Source organism: Arvicanthis niloticus, chromosome 2 (genome assembly GCF_011762505.2).
Source record: "Arvicanthis niloticus isolate mArvNil1 chromosome 2, mArvNil1.pat.X, whole genome shotgun sequence".
In the NCBI taxonomy this organism is placed as follows: Eukaryota; Metazoa; Chordata; class Mammalia; order Rodentia; family Muridae; genus Arvicanthis; species Arvicanthis niloticus.
In genome coordinates this window covers 74656579-74676071 of record NC_047659.1, presented here as the reverse complement: position 1 = coordinate 74676071, position 19493 = coordinate 74656579, and the positions used below count along the sequence as shown (strand labels likewise).

General features: G+C 43.6%; 1 protein-coding gene across 2 annotated transcripts in view; it reads left to right on the top strand.

Annotated features, from left to right (window-relative positions):
• Positions 1-5522: 5522 nt before the first annotated feature.
• Ldlrad3 (low density lipoprotein receptor class A domain containing 3) overlaps positions 5523-19493 on the top strand; it is a 234752-nt gene continuing 220781 nt past the window's right edge. For both annotated transcript variants that reach the window (XM_034496668.2, XM_034496667.2), the window contains exon 1: positions 5523-5638. In XM_034496668.2, coding sequence (XP_034352559.1) covers positions 5593-5638 — 46 coding nt within the window. In that variant the 5' untranslated portion in view covers positions 5523-5592. The remainder of the gene's footprint in view (positions 5639-19493) is intronic.

Below are 19493 nucleotides of genomic sequence, written 5' to 3'. Positions count from 1 at the left end.
CTTGAACCTGACCACCTGTGACTTTCTGTCATTGGTAGGATAGTACCTACAACCCCCTAACCTGGCCAAATGTTCCTGCCAAATACTCTACTTTTATTTGTGACCTTGATCTCATTTCTATTCCCATAATCCTTAGCCTCAGCAGCAGCTCATGAGGAACATATCCAGCTAAGTTATCTGAATTTGTCCTCTGGGCAGTGGGGAGCCATAGGAGTCTTATGCAGATTCAGTGGGACAGAAGTCTAGACCAGAGGTGTTTGAGGCAACCCAGGCATAGATGTGCAGGGGTCTGAACCTAGGGATTGATAGGAGAAAGGAAGAAAGGAACAAAGAAAGAAAGAAAGAAAGAAAGAAAGAAAGAAAGAAAGGAAGAAGAAAGAAAGAAAGAAAGAAAGAAAGAAAGAAAGAAAGAAAGAAAGAAAGAAGTGAAGTGGATTCAAAGGACACATCTTTGTGGGTTTTGATGGGGGGAGTCCAAGGGCTGACTACACTTCTAGTCAGATTTCTGCCGTGCACAAGATGGAGGACATGATACTAGCTTTGCATATGTGTGTATGTTTGTATTTGTGATATGTGTGTGGGACATGTGTGTGTGCATGTATGTGCATGCATGTGAAGGCCAGAGCAGATGTCAGTGTCTCTTTCTGTCTGTGCTCTATACTTCACTGCCATGTGACCAAACCTTTCCCGGGGAGACATAACATCCATTTACCCTAGACAGGGAGCCCACAACGGACCAAACAAAGATATGAGTAAAGTCCAACTTAGTGAACCAATGAAGTTTATTGTGGTTATTTACAGGAATATGGGTGAGGAGTTACTTACTGGGCAGAAATGACTCAAACATGGCTAGGCACGTTGCCAAAGCCCACCTCAGAATGGGTGACAGATCCCCAAACCAGAAACCCAGAACTCACTGCACAGCCTGCAGGCAGCTTAACAGATTAAAGAATATCTTTTTCAGGTGCCTTAGTTTGTCTAAACCTTTTCTGGGCTGCTGGGCAGGTTTCTGCTTCTCCCAGGCAACTGTTCTGGTCTGGGAGTCTTTTTTTGCAGCTCATCTTTCTTGTGTTCAAGGGGTAGTCTCAGCCATTAATACGATTCTTATGGGGTGGAGCCTAGTAAATCTGGTCAGTTTCAGGGACTTTCTGAAGCTATTTTGAGTTCTTTACTTTGTTGTGTAAAGAGCTTCCCTGTAGGATGGAATCTCTGAGGAAACAGTTATACAACAATCTCATTTGGCCAGTGAGTTCTGGAGATCCACTTGCCTTGACTCCCTTATGGATTTCAGACTTACGTGACTAATTTAGTGTCTGGTTCAAGCACTCTTACCCACTGAGCTATCTTCTTGGCACCAATTCTAGCTACTTTAAAGGAGTGTCTGTGAGGGCCTAACAGAAGCAAACGATGCTGTATAGTTTTACTGTGTTTTTACCCTATATTTTTGAAGAGTCCTGAACATTGTACAATACTTTCCCTCCCTGGTCCTCTTTGAGCATTTTTTTTCCCACACTGGGCATGGCAATTTGCTAAAAGCTTGGCAAGACAAAAACAAAACGACAACAACAACAAAACCCCTCCCCCCCCAAAACAACAAAAACCAAAACCAACCCCCACCCCAAAATGCCTCCTTTCTCCTCCTTAATTGAACTACCGCCCATGCAGCATCAATCCCAGATTAAGCGATCAAACAGCACCTGAAATTAAGCTTTTAAACACAAAAATCAATCAAGCCCAAATAATTTAGCTCAAAATGAAGAGGTGTTTAAACGAAGTAGGCTGAAGAATACTGAGAAAAACAATTTAAATTATTAAAGAGGGGTTTTCATAGTTCGGGAGAAATGCTCCAATAACGTCAGATTAAAAATATAAATTTATTTACCTTCAGCAATGTTTTCATGAGGCTTCTTCTTAAGGTTGATTGTCTGTCTGTTTATGAATGAGTTCGTTACCTGCAGAAGGGAAACAGTACTAGGCATGCAGGACGAATTCCCTGCCATTTGTCACTAACTGGGGGTCTCTTGTGACTTCTGGTTTGTTAGCTAATTAATGGATAAATATCCCCACTGAAAATGTAGAGGGCATTCATTCAACTTTGTGTTTTTGTGTTTGTTGTTTTTTGGGTTTTTTTTTTTTCTTTTTTGTTTTTGAATTCAAGTGCAAAATGTTCTTGTAGTTGAAAAAGATGGTTTCTTTCGTCTCAATTCATTTCATCCCTCCTCTGCTTCATGACTCTGTGGGGGCGTTTGTAATACAGAAATTATGACATTAAAATTACTTTCATGTCAGTGGGCTTTGATGTCTGTAATAGAAGGTCAAGAGGTCTTGGAGGCAGAATTAGTGAGATGGAGAAACCGGGAGGGGAAAGTCCTTTAATTCAGTGACCTTCAAGAGGACCCATTCTGTTACAAAACAAGGAACCTGAAGGGGTCATGTGCTGACACAGGAAATAAAACCATTACATCAGCACTGTTCCAGAGAAATGCACTGTGAGCCTTCTATATAAGCCACAGAGTGAGATTTAAAGTTTTCTAGTAGCTACATTTTAAAAACATTATATACATACACATGCGTGCACATGTACACACACACACACACACACACACACACACACACTCGCACATGGAGATCAGAGAACAATCTGCAGGAGCTAGTTCTCTCCTTTTACCATGAGGGACTTGAGGATTAAACTTAGGTCATTATGCTTGGCAGCCAGTGCCTTTATCAGCTGAGCCATCTTGTCAACTTAGCTACATTAAAAACCAAAAGTGATGAAAGGCCTATATGTTTCAATATTAAATTTTACCATGTGACCAAAGAAAACTATTGCCTTTTCATGCTCTTTTTGGTACTCAGCCTTTGAAATCTAGTTTGCATATTATGTTTAAAGCACTGGCCATTCGGAGTAACCACATTTCAAATGCTTATTGCAATCAACTGAAGCTTAGCTTAAGGGTACCATATTCAGCACTGGAGGTCCGAGAAGTTCAAAGACAATGCTCTCTTCTTGTCCATTGCTGATGAGTGGGGTATACACTGTTGGTTAGTTTTATGTCAACTAGACACAAGCAAGAGTCGTTTGGAAGAGGGACTCTCTTTTGAGAAAATGCCTCCTCCAGATTACTGTAGGCAAGTCTGTAGTGCCATTTTGCTTTTGATTACTTGATGTGGGTGGTCAATGGGGGGAGGTGTGGGTGTGGGGCTTGCCACTTCCAGGCAGGTGGTCCTGAGCTGTAAACCCCGCCCCCTGCCCCAACTGAGCAAGTCAGGAGGAGGAGGCAAGCCCGAGGAGCACTGAGCAGAGCAGAGAGAGTCTCCACAACCACTGCTTCCTGATGGACTGTGATTAGAATGTATAAACTGAAGTAAATCTTTTCCTCCCTAAGTTGCTTTTGGTCATGAGTTTTATCCCAGCAATAGAAACCCTAACTATACTCATAAAGATTCTGTTCTTTTTTTTTTTTTAACTGAGAAAAAGAAATATATCTGTGACAAAACTGTACAAGGGGTTCTCTCTTGATAAACTGCCCCTACCCCCGTACTTTGTTCTTTGGTTTTAGAACTGGCCACGGGCATGAGAAATTACATTTTTAAGGGGACAGGCTACTTGATTCAAGTAGTAATATAAAATAAAAAACACATTTCACAGTGTACAAAATGAAGGGTAAGAGACTGGGCTGGAGAGATAGCTCAGCAGACAAGAGCACTGATTCCTCTTCCAGAGGTGCTGAGATCAATTCCCAGCAACCACATGTGGCTCCCAATCATCTGTAACAGGATATATAAATAAATAATTTTTTAAAACGTGAAGGGTACAATTTCTATTATTTTGGATAGTGCAAAATATTTGTTAGCAGATGCAAGCCAATTTCTCTCCTGAAATCATATGACTATATTAAATGTGAATTATAAGAAGTCATTTTCCAGCAGTGTTAGCCTGACAATTTAAACACACACACAAACACACACACACACACACACACACACACACACACACACACTCTCTCTCTCTCACTCTCTCTCACACAGACATAGGCTTACATACTCACCACACCCATGCTCACACACTCTCACACACATGCAAACACACACTTGCACACATGCATCATACATACATACATACACACACACACATACACAAATGCACACACACACACAGCAGTTAAAGAATGACTTTAATTTCCAGCAGGGAAAACTCTCATGCTCAGCAGTTTTGGGAAGTGGGAGCTGCAACCCAGAATCTTTTCCTGAGAGTAGAATTGTATTAAACATTGAAATTTTGAAATTAACTTTTGTTTGTTGAGCATTTCCATGATCACAGTTCAAATCCAGTGGCCACATCATCTTTGAAGTTGCAGGTAAGTTCTGTGTCTTATGGTCTTATGAATTGGGCTTGTTTACTATGGTAACTTGATGTATGGCTGTTGAGAACTTTTTTCTTTTCTTTCTTTTCTTTCTTTTCTTTTCTTGAGCCTCGGAGTCTTCATTTGTGTCACAGAGACATTACTGTCTGTCTTCAGACGTTGTAAAGGTTAAATGTGACCATGAACGTGCCATGCCTGAAGCAGACACTACCTAGTGACATCTTGCTGCTTTCTGGGGGATGCTAAGTGAGATTGGGCTGTTCTGGTCAGTGTTTGTTATAAGGCCATGGATTACTTATCGCCATGTAACGAACGACTTTTGGGTGAAAGCAATAACCCAATGAACGTACACAGTCTTCTGGTTTGTAACTTAGACGCAGCTTAGAGGAGCGCACGGACTTAAGGTCTCTGGTGAGGCAATCATGGCTTCCACTGTGGCTGGGGGCTCGTTTGAAGGTCTAACTGGGGAAGGTCAATTGCTCTTAACTGTTAAGCCATCTCTTCAGCTCCAAGATAATAGGCTTTCCAAAAAAAAAAAAAATGTATAATGCCCAAACAACGGAAATTGCATAAAGTTTTAGGGGCCTTAAAACTCTCTGAAGCTCATGGTCTCTGCAGTGTTCTTCGATCTCAGGATAAGATTTCTTCTCTGCTCCTCCAGTGGCTCCAGAACCACCATCCTGAGAATCACTCCCCAGTTTGTTAGAAATGCGGACTCACTGAGTAGGAGTGAGCTTTTTTAACAGGGTCGCCAAGCCTGCTTAATGCATCTTGGAGTTTGAGAAGCAATGGTCGTATTTTACCGTCAACAATTAAAAAAAAAGTTTTCTCCTAAGAACCGGTTCTTCGAACTTCTTTTTCTCCTTAAATGCAAGTCTTAAGACTCCCTCTGGGCTCTGGGGAGATGGTGACTCTCGCATCCCCGCCAGGATGCCGGAAGAAAGGGAAATCCGCCGAGGTGCAGAGACGAGGCAGTTAAGAGGTCCTCGCAATCTGACCCCTGAGGCAGCAAGAACTGAGTCCGCTGGACCTTTGTAACCCGGATCCTGGAGCAGAGCTCCGGGGCCACCTTCAGCTGTGAGCGTGCAGAACTTGGCTGAGCTCTCAGTCCTGGGAGGGCGGGGGGCGTGGCCGGGCCGGCGAGAGGGCGTGGCCGGCGCCGAGAGGCGTGGTCTGAGGGAGGCCGCGGGGCAGCAACGTCGCTGGGCAGCGGAGCGGCGGCCGCGCCATGTGGCTGCTGGGGCCGCTGTGCCTGCTGCTGAGCAGCACTGCGGGTGAGTGGGGGGCGCGTGACGCGCTTCATCGAGCGCCGGGCGCGGGGGCTGCCTCGTTAGTCCCTGCTCCGCGCGCGGGCCTGGGCTGCGGGCGTGGGTGTGCGCGAAGGGCGGACCCCGGCGCCGGGCTGGCCGGGACCCCGCGAGGGGCCGCGGCGGGGCGCGCGCCGCGCTATTGTGTGGGCCGGCGCACCGGGTGCTGTTGTCGTGTGTGCGCGGGCGGAGCTTTGTGCGGCGCTAGCTCCCTAGAGCCGGGCAGCCGCCCGGATTGGGCGTAGCTGGAGTGTCTCTCTGTGTGCTGGGAACCGAGGAGGGGAAGGAGAGGACTCTACTCTTGATTTCGTGTCTTTCCCGACTCCCTCAGCCTTTAACATGCACTTTCCTGCCTCAGTTTCCCATCTACGCTGTCCCCGCATCTGCATCCCAGCTTCCTTTCTCTTCTTCCCGGTACCGTGTCTGGTTTGGGAATAGCGAGATGCAGTAGGGACTGGACATGGAAATCATTCACTCATCCTCTTACTTCTGTCGTCTGTCGAAGATGCCTTCACCTTCGGGGATCCTGGAAAAGAGGACGGGGCTTCCTCTAACGGCCGTTGGTTCTTGCATCTCAGAGCGCGTGCATCCTGAGACCCGCAGGGTCCCTCCCAGACAGAGTGCTGTTCCCAGGAACTTTTCTGCTGATGTGGGCACGCTCCAAATTCCAGCTTGGAGCCCTTTCCCTCTGCCTCTGCCCGCCGGCCACAGCTGTCAGCAGCCCCTCCTCAGCTCTGCCCGCTCTTGGCCCCTGATACTTATTTCTGGGCAGCTGATGCTCACTGAACTTTTTCTACTGAAGATTTCTTGCTCTGTGCCTGTATCATTTTCACGTCTAATTTATGTCGGATTTCCCCAAATGCTTCCAGAAAACTTGGCTGCTGTGTTGTGTTTGTTGTGGGGAAGTCAAAACCTTTCTGAGCTACCCCTTGCAGATGCCCGGCAACCCTCCCTTCATAGAAGTTGCCAGTCCTGTGCGTCCTCTCAAACGGCTGGCCAGCGGGACTTCCCCCTCCCCCATCATCCTCACTCCTTTGAGACTCCATTTAAATGTCTGTGGGTTTGCTTAGTTTCCAGTGAGGGGCTAGAGGCCTGTGGCTGCTATAGTTTTTTTTTTTTTTTTTTTTTTTTTTTTTTAAATCAAGTCTGATGACTTGTGTTCTGTTTGTCTGGAGTTACGGGGGTTAGGGGGTGTGGAGAAGGAGGGAGGGGAAAGTGAATTAGGCAACTATAAGCAGGTGCAAGTTATTTGGAGGCTGTTAGAGCAGGCTCAGTTCCAGGGCATCTCAGACATGAAGATTGGCCTGTATTCACACATTTAATTCACAAAGCAATGGCATGTCCCCTGGTAACACCCCAGCTGGCTCTTCTGTGTGTTCTCTGGTTATGACCAGTGGGCACTAATTGTCACATCTCCTTGTTGTAGTGGGTCGCACGAGTTGAGTTCACAAAAAAATTATATGTATTTCTTTCTGTCAGCAATGAGTATTTAATATGCCTGTGAATGTATACTATAGAGAGCAAGGAAGTGCGGTAGTCATGGTGAGCCATAGTTGAGGTAGGGGAGGGACCGCCAGTGTTCCTTGGTTGATGTTAGCTGGGCTTTGGATTCCTGAACTTGGTTTAGGACCTTTAGGTGGCTTGAAGCCTTTTCTTGTCACACTGAGTATCATCTTTTAAGTGTGAACTATGTCTTGAACCAAGTGTTGTAGGAAACAGGGCTGGGTTGTTGGACCAGCTTTCACTTCCCATTCCTCAATTCTTTCTTGAGAAGTTGGTAATACCAGAGAGGTTGTAGAAGCCGGGACTTTGGAAGGCTTTTTGTAGAGGAAACCTGGAGTCTGAGTTGAGTATTAAGTCCGAGTTCAGTACTGAGTTTAAGTCTTGGGTCTTTAGGAGACTAGAGGGCCACACTCTGTTCCAAGAACAATTCAAAGGCCTTTGTTGTTGGGGAACTTATGAGCACCTTCAGGGATGTTTTCTCTCCTTTTGTCTTAAGGGGGTGAAACACTGGTTGTGGTTGTTACTGTTTTCTCACGGATCCTGCTAGAGGCTCAGATCTCTTTAGCCTTACATCAGTCACTTCTGAAGCCCCATTCTCTGGCACCTGGTGTTACCCGTGGTGGGTTTAAGTGTGTGAGCCTTTAGATATTTCTAAAGGGGGTGTGAAGATGAGTGGTGGGTTGGTTGGTGTGTCCTCTCCTTCCCTGGCTAGCTTTTGATAAGACCCTTGACCTTCTCAGGGAAGAGGCTTGATTTTCCCTCCTCCCACTCGAAGCCGTGTGCCTATTAACCTTTTCTCCTTGAAGGAACTGCTTCCCGGCCTGAGGGGTGGGTTTTGTTTATTTTTTTAACTGAGTAGGCTCATAGCCTAGCCTAGCCTAGCCTAGCTCCACCCAACAGGGTAGATGAGACTGCAGGGAAGTACAAATAAACACACCTTGTTCCTTTTCATCTTCAAAGGATGTCTTTGGGGCTCCCTCCTGGAGTGTGGGGTAGTTTTTGTTTTTATTCCCCCCCCCATAGCCCACTAGATTGGACATTTAATGTCTGTGGGGGAGGAAGTGGATGAAGATTTGAACGGTAGATGGCAAGTTGGTCAAAGTTGGTCAATTCCTGGTCTTAAACCTTGCCCCTTGCGCTTGTGTTGCCACCACTGTTTGGTTGTTATTCTGTTTTGGTTTATTGATGAAGAGTTTACGTAACTCAGGCTGGCCTCTTAAGTAGATGAAGGCAACCTCATTTATATGTTTGAAACATAGGTACCGAGATCACAGGTGTGGACCACCCTATCCTAGTCATGGGGTACTGGGAATAAAAGGAGGGCTTAATTTATGCTAGGGGAGTGCCCCATGCATGCCGAAGTGATATTCATTCTAAGTCTGACAGTTCTGAAACAGTTGAGAATTTCACATTGGGAAATTATGGGATTTGGTGACCCTGTATAAGAAAGCCTTTTGCCTAGGGAGGTTAGGGAACCCCAGGATTTGTGGTCCAAGTCTACTACCTGAGATGTTCATCTTGCCACTGAAAACAACTGACCTCCTCCACTCTCTCCAGAGCTCAGGTGGCAAGGAGCGGCATGTCATTCCATGGCTTCCAAGGGACTGATGACTCTGCAGGGCACGGAGGTGTGGATGGAGCCTAGATCCTAACCCAGGCTTTTCTCAGAACCCTATCCTGGCTTCTCTTGCTATTACAGCTTGAAGGAAATTGCTACTGTGTCTGTTCTGCCAGGGACCTTTGTCATTTTAAAACAACCACCACAGAGTTTGCCCATGTATGTCCTTGCCTTCTTCAGATCTCATTTTATGGATAACACCCTGAACTTGGTGGTCTCTGAAGAGCTAACAAGTGTTCATGGAGAATAGTTCCAGTAAATCTCAATCTTTGCCGGGCAGTGGTGGTGCACGCCTTTAATCCCAGCACTTGGGAGGCAGAGGCAGGTGGATTTCTGAGTTCGAGGCCAGCCTGGTCTACAGAGTGAGTTCCAGGACAGCCAGGACTACACAGAGAAACCCTGTCTCGAAAAAAAAAAAACAAAACAAAAACAAAAACAAAAAAAAAAAAACAAAAACAAAAAAAAATTAAAAAAATAAAATAAAATCTCAGTCTTTATGTGGAGATGTAGGTTGTCACAGTAATCTCCCATGCATGAGGGTGAGAATCTTGACCAGAAGATGCTCGAGGCCAGGCACTATTGCTGATGAGTGGTACCAACCTTAGGGTGCTCACTAGTTGGGCTCCATATTTGTGTTTCTTCCTTTTCTTATATGTTTATCATTTTGTATAGATATAAATGAGAAGATGTGCTATGTACGCATCTTAGTGTTGGAGTTGTATTAATTATGGGATACTTTCAGGGACAGATCTGCTATGGCTGTCGAGCTTCCTTCCTTCCTTTCTTCCTTCTTCCTTCCCTCCCTCCCTCCCTCCCTTCCTTCCTTCCTTTCTTCTTTCCTCCCTTTCTTTCTTTGAGCTGTCTTCTACCTGGTGACCAACAAGGTGTTTTAAAGGCTGCATTTTTCTTACATTGGAACGACTGTGAAGAATCTACTCTCTTGGCTGCTAAGGAGAATTCTCTATTCTTTTTTTTTGGGAGGGTGGCCAGTTACTTTGAAATTGCAACATTTGCTGGTCATATCATTTGCTAGGTGTTTAATATTGATCACCAGAATGAGAAGTCTCTTGAGTTGTTGTAACTGTTCATTCAAGAAGGATAACAAATGCTTACCTGAATTAGGACTACGAGGTTTCCCATTGCTGCTTCCAAGAAGGAAGTTAGTCTAGTCTAGGGTTTCCTAGCCTTTAGAATCACTGACATTTTAGAGTGAATAGTTGTTTGTTGTCTAGACCTGTCCCATGGACAGTGACAATCAGTCATCTCTCTGATTACTGCCAACTTGAAAACCTCTTGTACAGTTGTCCCAGCCTTCTTGCTCTCCTTCATCATGAGTATTGTTCCTGTCCATCCTAAAGATCTTTCCTGGGTTACATTCTGCTTCATCATACTTGTCTCTATGTATCTGGAGCCACACAAGTCCAAAGATGTAAAAATAGACCCTTAACTAGACATGCCCTTGTTGTAGACCTCGTCCCTCTCACTTTCCCCTTGTGCTGTTGTAAAAACACTTAGAAGTTTTGCCTGTACCTTCAGCTCCCTGGGAGAGACATGCCAGTAAAGCTGGTCATTGAGAGGTGGCCGTTGACACCAAAAGCTACCTGGCTCCGTGAATGTTAAACTTGGGCTGTTCCTTTGCTCAGAGCCTGAAGGCTGAAGGTGAATGTGTTGCCTGTTTTTTTTTTTTTTTTTTTTTTTTTTTTGGTCTTGAGAATCATGTGTTGAAATCTGAACACTGGAAATCTCCCTTCCGCCACTCCATAGAGCTATGGTGATTGCCCTTCTCAGCTCCCTTTCCTCTCTGTGAGTCCTTCCCCAGTATCAAAGCCTGTACAACTTGGGACAGTTCTGCATATTGCTGGGAAATTAGCTATGCTTACGGCAAGGTGGTTTCTTGATGTTTTCACTGTATGCTCTGAAGTCCTTTTAAAGTTCCACTCTGTGTGGCTTTATACACTGAAGTTCCTTTAAGGCTCCTCGCCACAGCCGTCCTCTTTGTTTGGTCCCCAGACTTCCTTGAGGTTTTTTGCTTCCTCTTCTCTTCGGATGAGCCTTATAACTGGTTGGCTCCTGCTTTCTTTTGATGCTTCAATTTGCAGGATGAAGGAAACAGGTTCCCAAAAGGGAATGCAGGGCTTCCGTCCAGGCACATTTGTCTTAGCCATGTACTCTTTGAAAGCCTTCTCTACTGAGGAGCTCTGGTTTCTCACGCTATCCATTTTCTTTTTGTCTGAGTAATGAGAAAATTCTTCTTAAGCCTCATTCATGTGTCCAAAAGTGTAATCTCATCGCCTGCACACACCATTACTGTGTTGTGCTTAGGAGTGCAAAACCATGCAGACCTTGCTATTTGCCCATGGAGAACAAGAGGATCTATGAGTGAATATGAGTTTGCTGATCTCGCTGTGATCTGGGGCACAACAGCAGCCCTTCTGCCATTGGTTCCTCAGAGGCATTTCTTAGTGTCAGTGGTACTGGAGCTTGGACATCATTGGGGACCTTGGACATCAATGGGGACAATGCTGCACAGAAGTCACGATGCTGGGGCAAGCATGGCTTCAGGACGGTTGGACAGCACACACCCTAGCTTACTGCTTTAGCTTTCTAGGTAATATATGTGTTGGTGTTTTAAGGCTTCTAAGGCTTCAGCTTTCTGAGATTTGAGTAATTTATGTGGCTGTTGGACACTAGTGTTTTGTCAAAAGTGTGTGTGTGTGTGTGTATGTGTGTGTGTATGTGTGTGTTTTGATATGGTTGTGGACTGGTTCTAGAACTCCACTTAGACACCATGGATTCGATACAAAGTCCTTTATATAAAATGACTTAAACTGTATTTGTATATAACTTAATGCATATTCTGTGTACTCTAATTAACCTGTACACTAATTAGAATACTGAGTACAATGTAAACACTGTATGAGTGATTATATACTAAATTGTGTAGGAAATAATGACAAGAAGTTTGTGTATATTCACAAGAGATGCATTTTCCTACAGTGTGTATGCTGTGTTGTGCCCATGTGCTATGCTTGCAAGTATGTGCATGTGGGTGCACATACCTGTGCATGTGCATGGGGAGGCCAGAGAAGGCCATTGTATGTTTCTTTATCACTCTCTATCTTCTTGCCTTGAGACAGGGTCTCTTCTGAACCAAATGATGCCTACTTTAGCCTAGATGGTTGGCCAGTGAACTCAGGACATCTTCCTTTTGAACCCCCAACTTGGGATTATAGACATGCACAGCCATACCTGGCTTGTTCAGAGGGTGCTTAATATGTAAACTCACCTCTTTATGCTTTCAGAGAAGGAGTCTTGCCCACTGAGCCATCACTCCAGCCCATTTCTACACACTCTGATGCAGGTGGACACTGAGGGCACACTGGATATACCTTCCTTTCAGATTTCCTGAGCTGATGAAACCCTAATCCTAATGTTGTAACTTGCTCAATGTTTCTTGCTTCTTTGATGCTGAGGAGACTAGGAAGAGCCTCACTCACTGAAGGTCCACTCTGTCCGGCAGGATGCCAGGTATTGTATAGATATTTTACTGTTATTTCCAATTAAAAACATCACCAGAATACCTGTGCTCAGAATCCAGGCAGTATAGAAGTATGACAATGAAATGTCAACTCTTCCCTTCATCTTTCTCTCCCTACTCCTAAGTAACTGCTCTGGACTGTCTGAAGATTCCTGAATTCACTGGTAAATACACGTGGACACAGGGGCAGGATGCAATGAGTTCATGCCTGCCTCGGGTTGTAGCTTATCTTTTCTTGCTTTCTTTTGTTGTCATCAGTTCTACTTTGAGCCACTGGACAGGTCACCTGCTCCCATTGGCTGTATCTTTGGTACTCAGGGGGTTCAGTAGTTTCTGTCAGCCATGCTTGTGTTGCGTGTCTCATTCTTCTGCCCTGTCTCCTAAGCCAAGGGTGATGTGGATGCAGCCATTTGGGGGCATCTTTTTCTATAAAGTTTCTAAATACTTGGATTTTACCTACCAAGAAAAAAAGGGGTTTGTCTTCATTTTTTTTCAGTGACATTCCTTCACTATTACTCACTTGCCTTATTCCCCTTTGTGTTCATATTTTTAAAATTATTTATTATTATGTTATGTGCACTGGTGTTTTACCTGCATGAATGTCTATGTGCAGATGTCAGATCTCCTGGAACTGGAGTTACAGATAGTTGTGAGCTGACATGTGGGTGCTGGGAATTGAACCTGGGACCTCTGGTCTTAACTGTTGAGCCATCTCTCCAGCCCCCATGCTCATATTTTGTATTTCAATACCATATTCTAGTGTTATCTTTTGAGAGATATCTTAAATACTAGGCATTCTCAATGCAGACAGTTTAGAACTTGACGAAAGTGATAATATACAGATGTTCATAGCCAAGTTCACCCAGGCCAGGTCAGTGATCAGTAAATCATAGCCTTATCTGTCATGATGTTGGCCCTTAGACCCATCCTGTCTTAGCTGTTCTTAAAGTCAAAGATGTTCTTGGCTGCCTTTATTCCAGTTATCTATCTGCTCATCATTTTTAAGATAGCTTTACCAACATATTTTTGGTATATGGCATTTCAGATAGGTAGTGTGTCCTGCCATCCTATAGATGAGCCAAATAAAAGTAAGGCCAACTAAAAGCATCCTCCCTAAGGACCACCTTTCATGACACCATAAAGTTCTGTGCAAACATCCAAAGGAGTGTAGTAACCAACAGTCCTACCCAACTATGATGCCTATGAACCACAACAATGACCAGCAAGGCATGATAACCCCAAGGGAACAGTAGTGGTACACATACCTTGGCAGTAACCAACAGCTTTCTGATTGGATTTAAGACCCACTTAAGAAAAGGAAACTTATGCTTGGTATTGGAAACCTATGAATCATTCAGGGCTAGTGAAGTCATGGGTCTTGGAGGAGACCTACAATCACTACTGTGCTAAACTTACCTCAGATAAGAGTAGTTCTCACCCTCATTGAGAGACCTTCTCTGAAACAGAAAGAGATTGGATTGATTCATCTACAAAGCAACTCCTGCACTCAGAGAACATTGCAAGTGAAGTGGCAGAAAGATTCTAAGTGCCAGAGGATGTTTGCTGTGAGACTGTGTCTCCTAGGAATGTCACACCCATAAAAATCTCACTAACATGACTGCCTGAACTTGAGCTGAACAAGGACAACAGCAGTAGACAAAGTGGAGGGTGAAGAGGCCTCAACTCTTACATTGAGAACTACAACAAGTAATGCTTGGAGTAGGAAGAAATAGACTTCCCTGGAAGAGACACCAACTGGATTTTATTCAATATCGAATGGTCAGCCTTGAAAACATCCATACACGTAACATTGTACAGATTAATCAAGTTGTATTTATGTATTTAGGAATACATACGGATATACATATATGTATATAACAATAATTAATCAAAAAAGAGGCCATGAATTTGAAAGCGATCAAGAAGGGGTGTGTGGAAGGATTTGGAGGGAGGAAAGGGAAGGGGAAAATGATGTCATAATCTCAAAAAGGAAAAGAAATAATTAAAAAAAAAAAAGTGGGGTCCTTGTCCTAAGAGTTTGACCAGGGAAAGTGTTTTCAGGATTGGCATGTAGGTCTGCCCTGCAGCCTTAACCTGTGCTCTTAGCCACAGGTCGTGGTGTTTCTCATCTCACATTTGCTAAAAGTTGTAAGTGCAGGGTCTGCCTTCTGCAGGGAGCTCCATGAGAGGATAATGTTGTCAGCACTCACCCTTCTTGTTGGGGAGGAAGTAACAAGCTGATTCTGTTCTAGGGATTCTGTTCTTAGGTTTTGGAAGGTGGAGATGAATGATCTGCCTTTCTCCTGGGTGGAGAAGTTATCTCTGGGGGCCTTTGAGTCATTCTTTGCAGAAGCATGGTTTATCAAGAGCAACAACAAACAAGTTGCTTTGGCATTAGATATGCAAATGATGGAAAGAAGTTTCTTTCATGGAAGAAACTTTAATTTGTTGGAATACTAACCAAAAAGCATTTAAAAAATTTTTTAGTGCTTGTTCACATTCTCTGTTTCTCTGTCTATGTCTCTGTTTCTCTGTCTCTCTCTGTCTGTCTCTTTCTCTGTCTGTCTGTCTCTCTCTCTCTCTCTCTCTCTCTCTCTCTCTCTCTCTCTCTGTGTGTGTGTGTGTGTCTGTGTGTGTGTGTGTCTGTGTGTATGTAGGTCAGAGGACAGCTTGACAGGAATTGGTTCTGTTCTTCTACCATCTGGCTGTCTGGAGTCAGAACTCAGGCTGTCAGTCTTGCTGTCAAATGTCTTTCTATACTGAACTATCTCGCCAGTCCCAGGAATTTTTCTTCTATCAGCATGTACCTTATAAACAGTGTTAATACCATAGATAAATGACCACTGCATAAAACATCTAAAAACTGATTTTCTAGACAAAAATAGAGTCCTAATGTGACAAATAACAAGAGAAGTTTCAAGTTTCCAAAAGAATTACTTTCCTATTCTAAGTAACCATGCACATACTTCTCTTACAGGAGAACTATTTGTTTCTGAATTGATGGTTGATATTATTTACAGTACTGGGCAGCATTTTAATGTAGTGCTTCAGAAGGATGCTAAGAACTCTTGTCCCTGTTCTCATCCCCCAAGCCCAGGAGGACATGTGGGCGGTGGTACTTGTAAATTACGATTGCTTCTAGTTTATAAAGATCGTTAAGGGCAGGCGAGAATGGACCTCAGGACTTTAAACTCTCATTCCTAAGGTCTCTCTAGAGAACTGAAGCCGGAATCAGACTCTAATTTTAGTGAGTCATCATGACATCAAGCTATGGTGATAAATTGGGTGAATTCTCTGGTGCCTTAGTCCAACTGTGATTTCTGACAAGTAGCACACTGTGCAGATGAGGCTGTCTCTGTCCTGGAGAGTGGCCACAAAGAAGGAGGGCAGCCACTGAGCTTATTCTGGAGCTGGAGGGAAGTAGAATTATGAATAGCTTGATTTAGAAGACTCGTAAACCCAAGGTGCCAGTTTCCAGGTGGCAGCGGGGTACTTGTGTATGTGTTGGCACGAAGAAATGAAAGTATAAAGGGTATTTAATTTTACAGCATCAGAACTCCCTCCCTGCTTATTATTGAGAGGTCCAGCGAGGTTAGCGGGGATGGGGGGATGGGGGGTGGGGAGTGGGAGTGTGGTCGAGGGGGGATGCCAGGAGTGTGTGTCTGTGACGGTGCCTCTGGAGCTGTTTCCGTCAGGCTTGAATCAGAGCAGTGTTCTCCTTAACTAACTGGAAATGGCTGAAGACTGGACCCCAGTCACACTTGTGAGTTCCAGGCTTGGCCAAAGCCTCTCATTTGGTTTGGAAAATTCTAAATTTAACTTGTTTTTCATTATAAAAATAAAATGAAAGAGTTTGCAGGAAGATGGGAGAGTGGTGAACAATGTGGAGTATTCATTTCATTAGCGCCAAAGCCATAAAAAAAGTGGTTGATGCTAAGGAAAAGCAGAACAGAGATGAATACGTGTTTCAAAAGCAGATTTATAAAAACATCCCTTGTAAGCTTGATTAAAAAACACGATACTAGCCAGTGAGCCCTGCTGGCAGGAATCCAGGGAAAGAAAACTAGAAAAGTTAATAACTACCATGGAAGAGATAAAATTGGAAAGAATGACGTGTACACTGGGAATGGTCTTTATCAATAAAAGAGAACTGATCTGCTAAATGTTAAAGGGAACCTAGTCAAGGCAGCCATGATGTAACCCAAAAGATTTAGCATTCCTAAAATTCATTTGTTGTTCAAAGCAATGATAAAAGATCCTGCAGGAAAAATCTAATGGATGTTGAAAACATAAGGAAGTTGTTCATTTAAACAACAATCAGATCAGAGCAATCAAAGAGATAATAGAACTTTCAAACACAGAGAGTGGTGCGACGGCTCAGTGGTGAGAGTGCTTGCTCTCACAGAGATCTGAGTCTTCCAAATGTCTACAGAAAAATCAAGATAAGGCTGCATATGCCCATAACTCCAGCATCGTGTGTTTGTGTGTGTGGGGAGGGGAACAGACACATGAAGAGATCCCAAGAGCTTGCTGGCTGCCCAGCCTATCTGAAATGATGAGCTCTGGTTCAGTGGAAGACTCTGTCTCAAGGCAATAAGAAAACGGCAAAGACATCTGACATCTTGTTTTGGCCTGTGCATCTACACACAGCATACCCAGGTTTAGCAGGATACCCAGGTATGTGCGCATGTATACACAGGCACACACAAACACACATACACACATACACACACACCACTACCACCACCCACATTACCCACACTCCATCTTTCCCTCCCCCAAATTGTAAGCAGTATTCAGAATAGATGGTATAGTATCAAGCATCCCTTGAAATGACCCATAAATTGTGAATCAGCAACAAATCCTGACAGAGGTAGGTTCCATGGGGGCAGGTGGGGTCCCTTGTATTTGATGTCTTTTACTGGTACTGTCCAATACCTGGTTCAATGGAGTTGGCATCATGTCAGCCACACAACAGGGTTTCCAGTAAGTCATCTAGAGGAAGCAATGGAGGGGCCAGTGTGGAGAGGTGACTGTAACTCTGAAGATAATGAATTAGGGAGAGAGCCAGATGAAGCCACTGGGAATGAAATTTACCTGCCTAAGCCAACTGTGCCCTTTTGTGACAAATTATTTCTCCTCTTAGTTTTAGAACAGACTCATTGATCTTCAAAGAGTTGTAAGGATCATTACAAGAGATATCCTTGGCTTAAATAGACAAAGAAAAGGAGGCAGCTGTGAAGGAAATAGAGTAGAGCAATTTCAGATCAGGCTATAAATTAGACACATGCATTACGGGACTAGCATGCCCCACATGGAAAAGGTTTATAATAGACAGTAAACCTGCTGGGAGTTTTAACTCCACTGGGAAGAGGTTCACATGGTTTTCTGACTGAATGGGAGACACTATCAAAAGTACTACACAGTTTTATTTTAATATCATTATTTTAAAAAACATTAAACAAGTTGGTGTAGTTTAAAGGGAAAAATGTACTGGTGAAACTAAATGACTCCAGGAAGGAAATGCAGCAATAAATACAATGTTGGGGGAAGGAAAGGGTGATATCTATACATACATATTCGAGATACATACACATATCAGCTATAAAACTAAATGTAAAACAAAATGTTGCTAACACTTATATAGAAAAAAGTATCACCCGTATGTTCTGAGAGGAGATTAAAAAAGCAAGAGAGAAAAATAGAATTCAAAGTTAGGAAGGTAAAATTTGTTCTACAGGGGGACTTGATGGCATCACTTCAGTATTTACATGACAGTGAACACTAAGGTAGATTAAAAAGGGCCGCTGCAAATGGCAACAGATTCATTAAACAACAAATGTCTTTATCATTCCACATAAAACGTCATGAGAAATAATAATGGGAGTGTTGAAGGCTCTTTAAATGTTGTTAGCTAGTGTATAGAAGGTCCTTTAGAGAATACATGTATTTAATGTTTGAGATTTTGGCAATAGTGATGTTGAGATCTAAGGACTGATGCGTGCATGGTAAAATGTCCACCGTTAGGAATGGACAGTTGAACTCACTGGACCGTCGGGGAGCCCCCTAGAAGTCTTCTCTCGATATACCTGCTCTTTGGATCCGTAGAATTGTTGGTTATGAAAGCTTTGGGGATCAGTCCTCCCTCTGCGTCTTGAGTGCTGAGATTAAAGACATGCACCACAATGCCCTACTAAGCACTGACTTTTTAAAGGTCACCTCTACCTCACATTTGATACTGCTAAACATATACTATATTACAGTTTATTTTTGCTTTTTTTAAGATATAGATGTAATTAAATCAATATAGAATCATAAAAGTGATGTAAGTTCTTTAAACATGTATTTTCAACTCACTTTAAATTCTAATATATAATATATAATATGCAATACTATATAATAGAATATATAACTGCATGTAATATAATATGATATATACTATAATATATAGCTATCAACATATAACCCATCATACAGATTTTTCAAATGTTAACATCTTCCAATTAAATTTATATTTTCTTTTAAAAAACTGTCTTGCTGATGTTGTACTCAGTCCCTCATGCTAGAGATGGGGTATTGCCAACAGTCCAGGCTGTCTTGAACTCATATTCCTCCTGCCTCAGCCTCTGAAATGTAGGGACTGTAGGCATGCCGCCAGCCTGGCTGTTAATGAACTTAGAAAAACATTTGTTAGTCAGGCATGGTGGTGTATGCCTTTAATCTTAGCACTCTTGAGGCAGAAGCCTGGGGAATCTCTTTGAGTTTCAGACTGATCTACAGACTGAGATCCCGGTCAGCCAGGGCTATATAGTGCAACATAGCTTTCCCCCTTTAGATAGAACATTCTCCTGAATTTTGGAGCACAGGATTGTGTTTCTTGAGCCCTGGAGGACGTTTTATCTCACAACTGGACTTATTCTGGGGGCCAGGTTAAAGTTCGGGGTAGGTCCTGAGACATCAGGATGGAGTGAGTGTGCTTCTGCAGCTCTCTGTTCCAGCTCATCTCAGTATGCGCTCCTCACAGAAGGTCCTTCTTCCATCCCGCAGTGTGGGTGGAGGAGGCCATGTTTACCCTATGAGGCCATGGGAAGGAGGCATTGGCTAATGACCGTTTATCCCGTGTTGGTCTGCGCTGGCTTCTAGAGGCACAACAACTGTTTCTG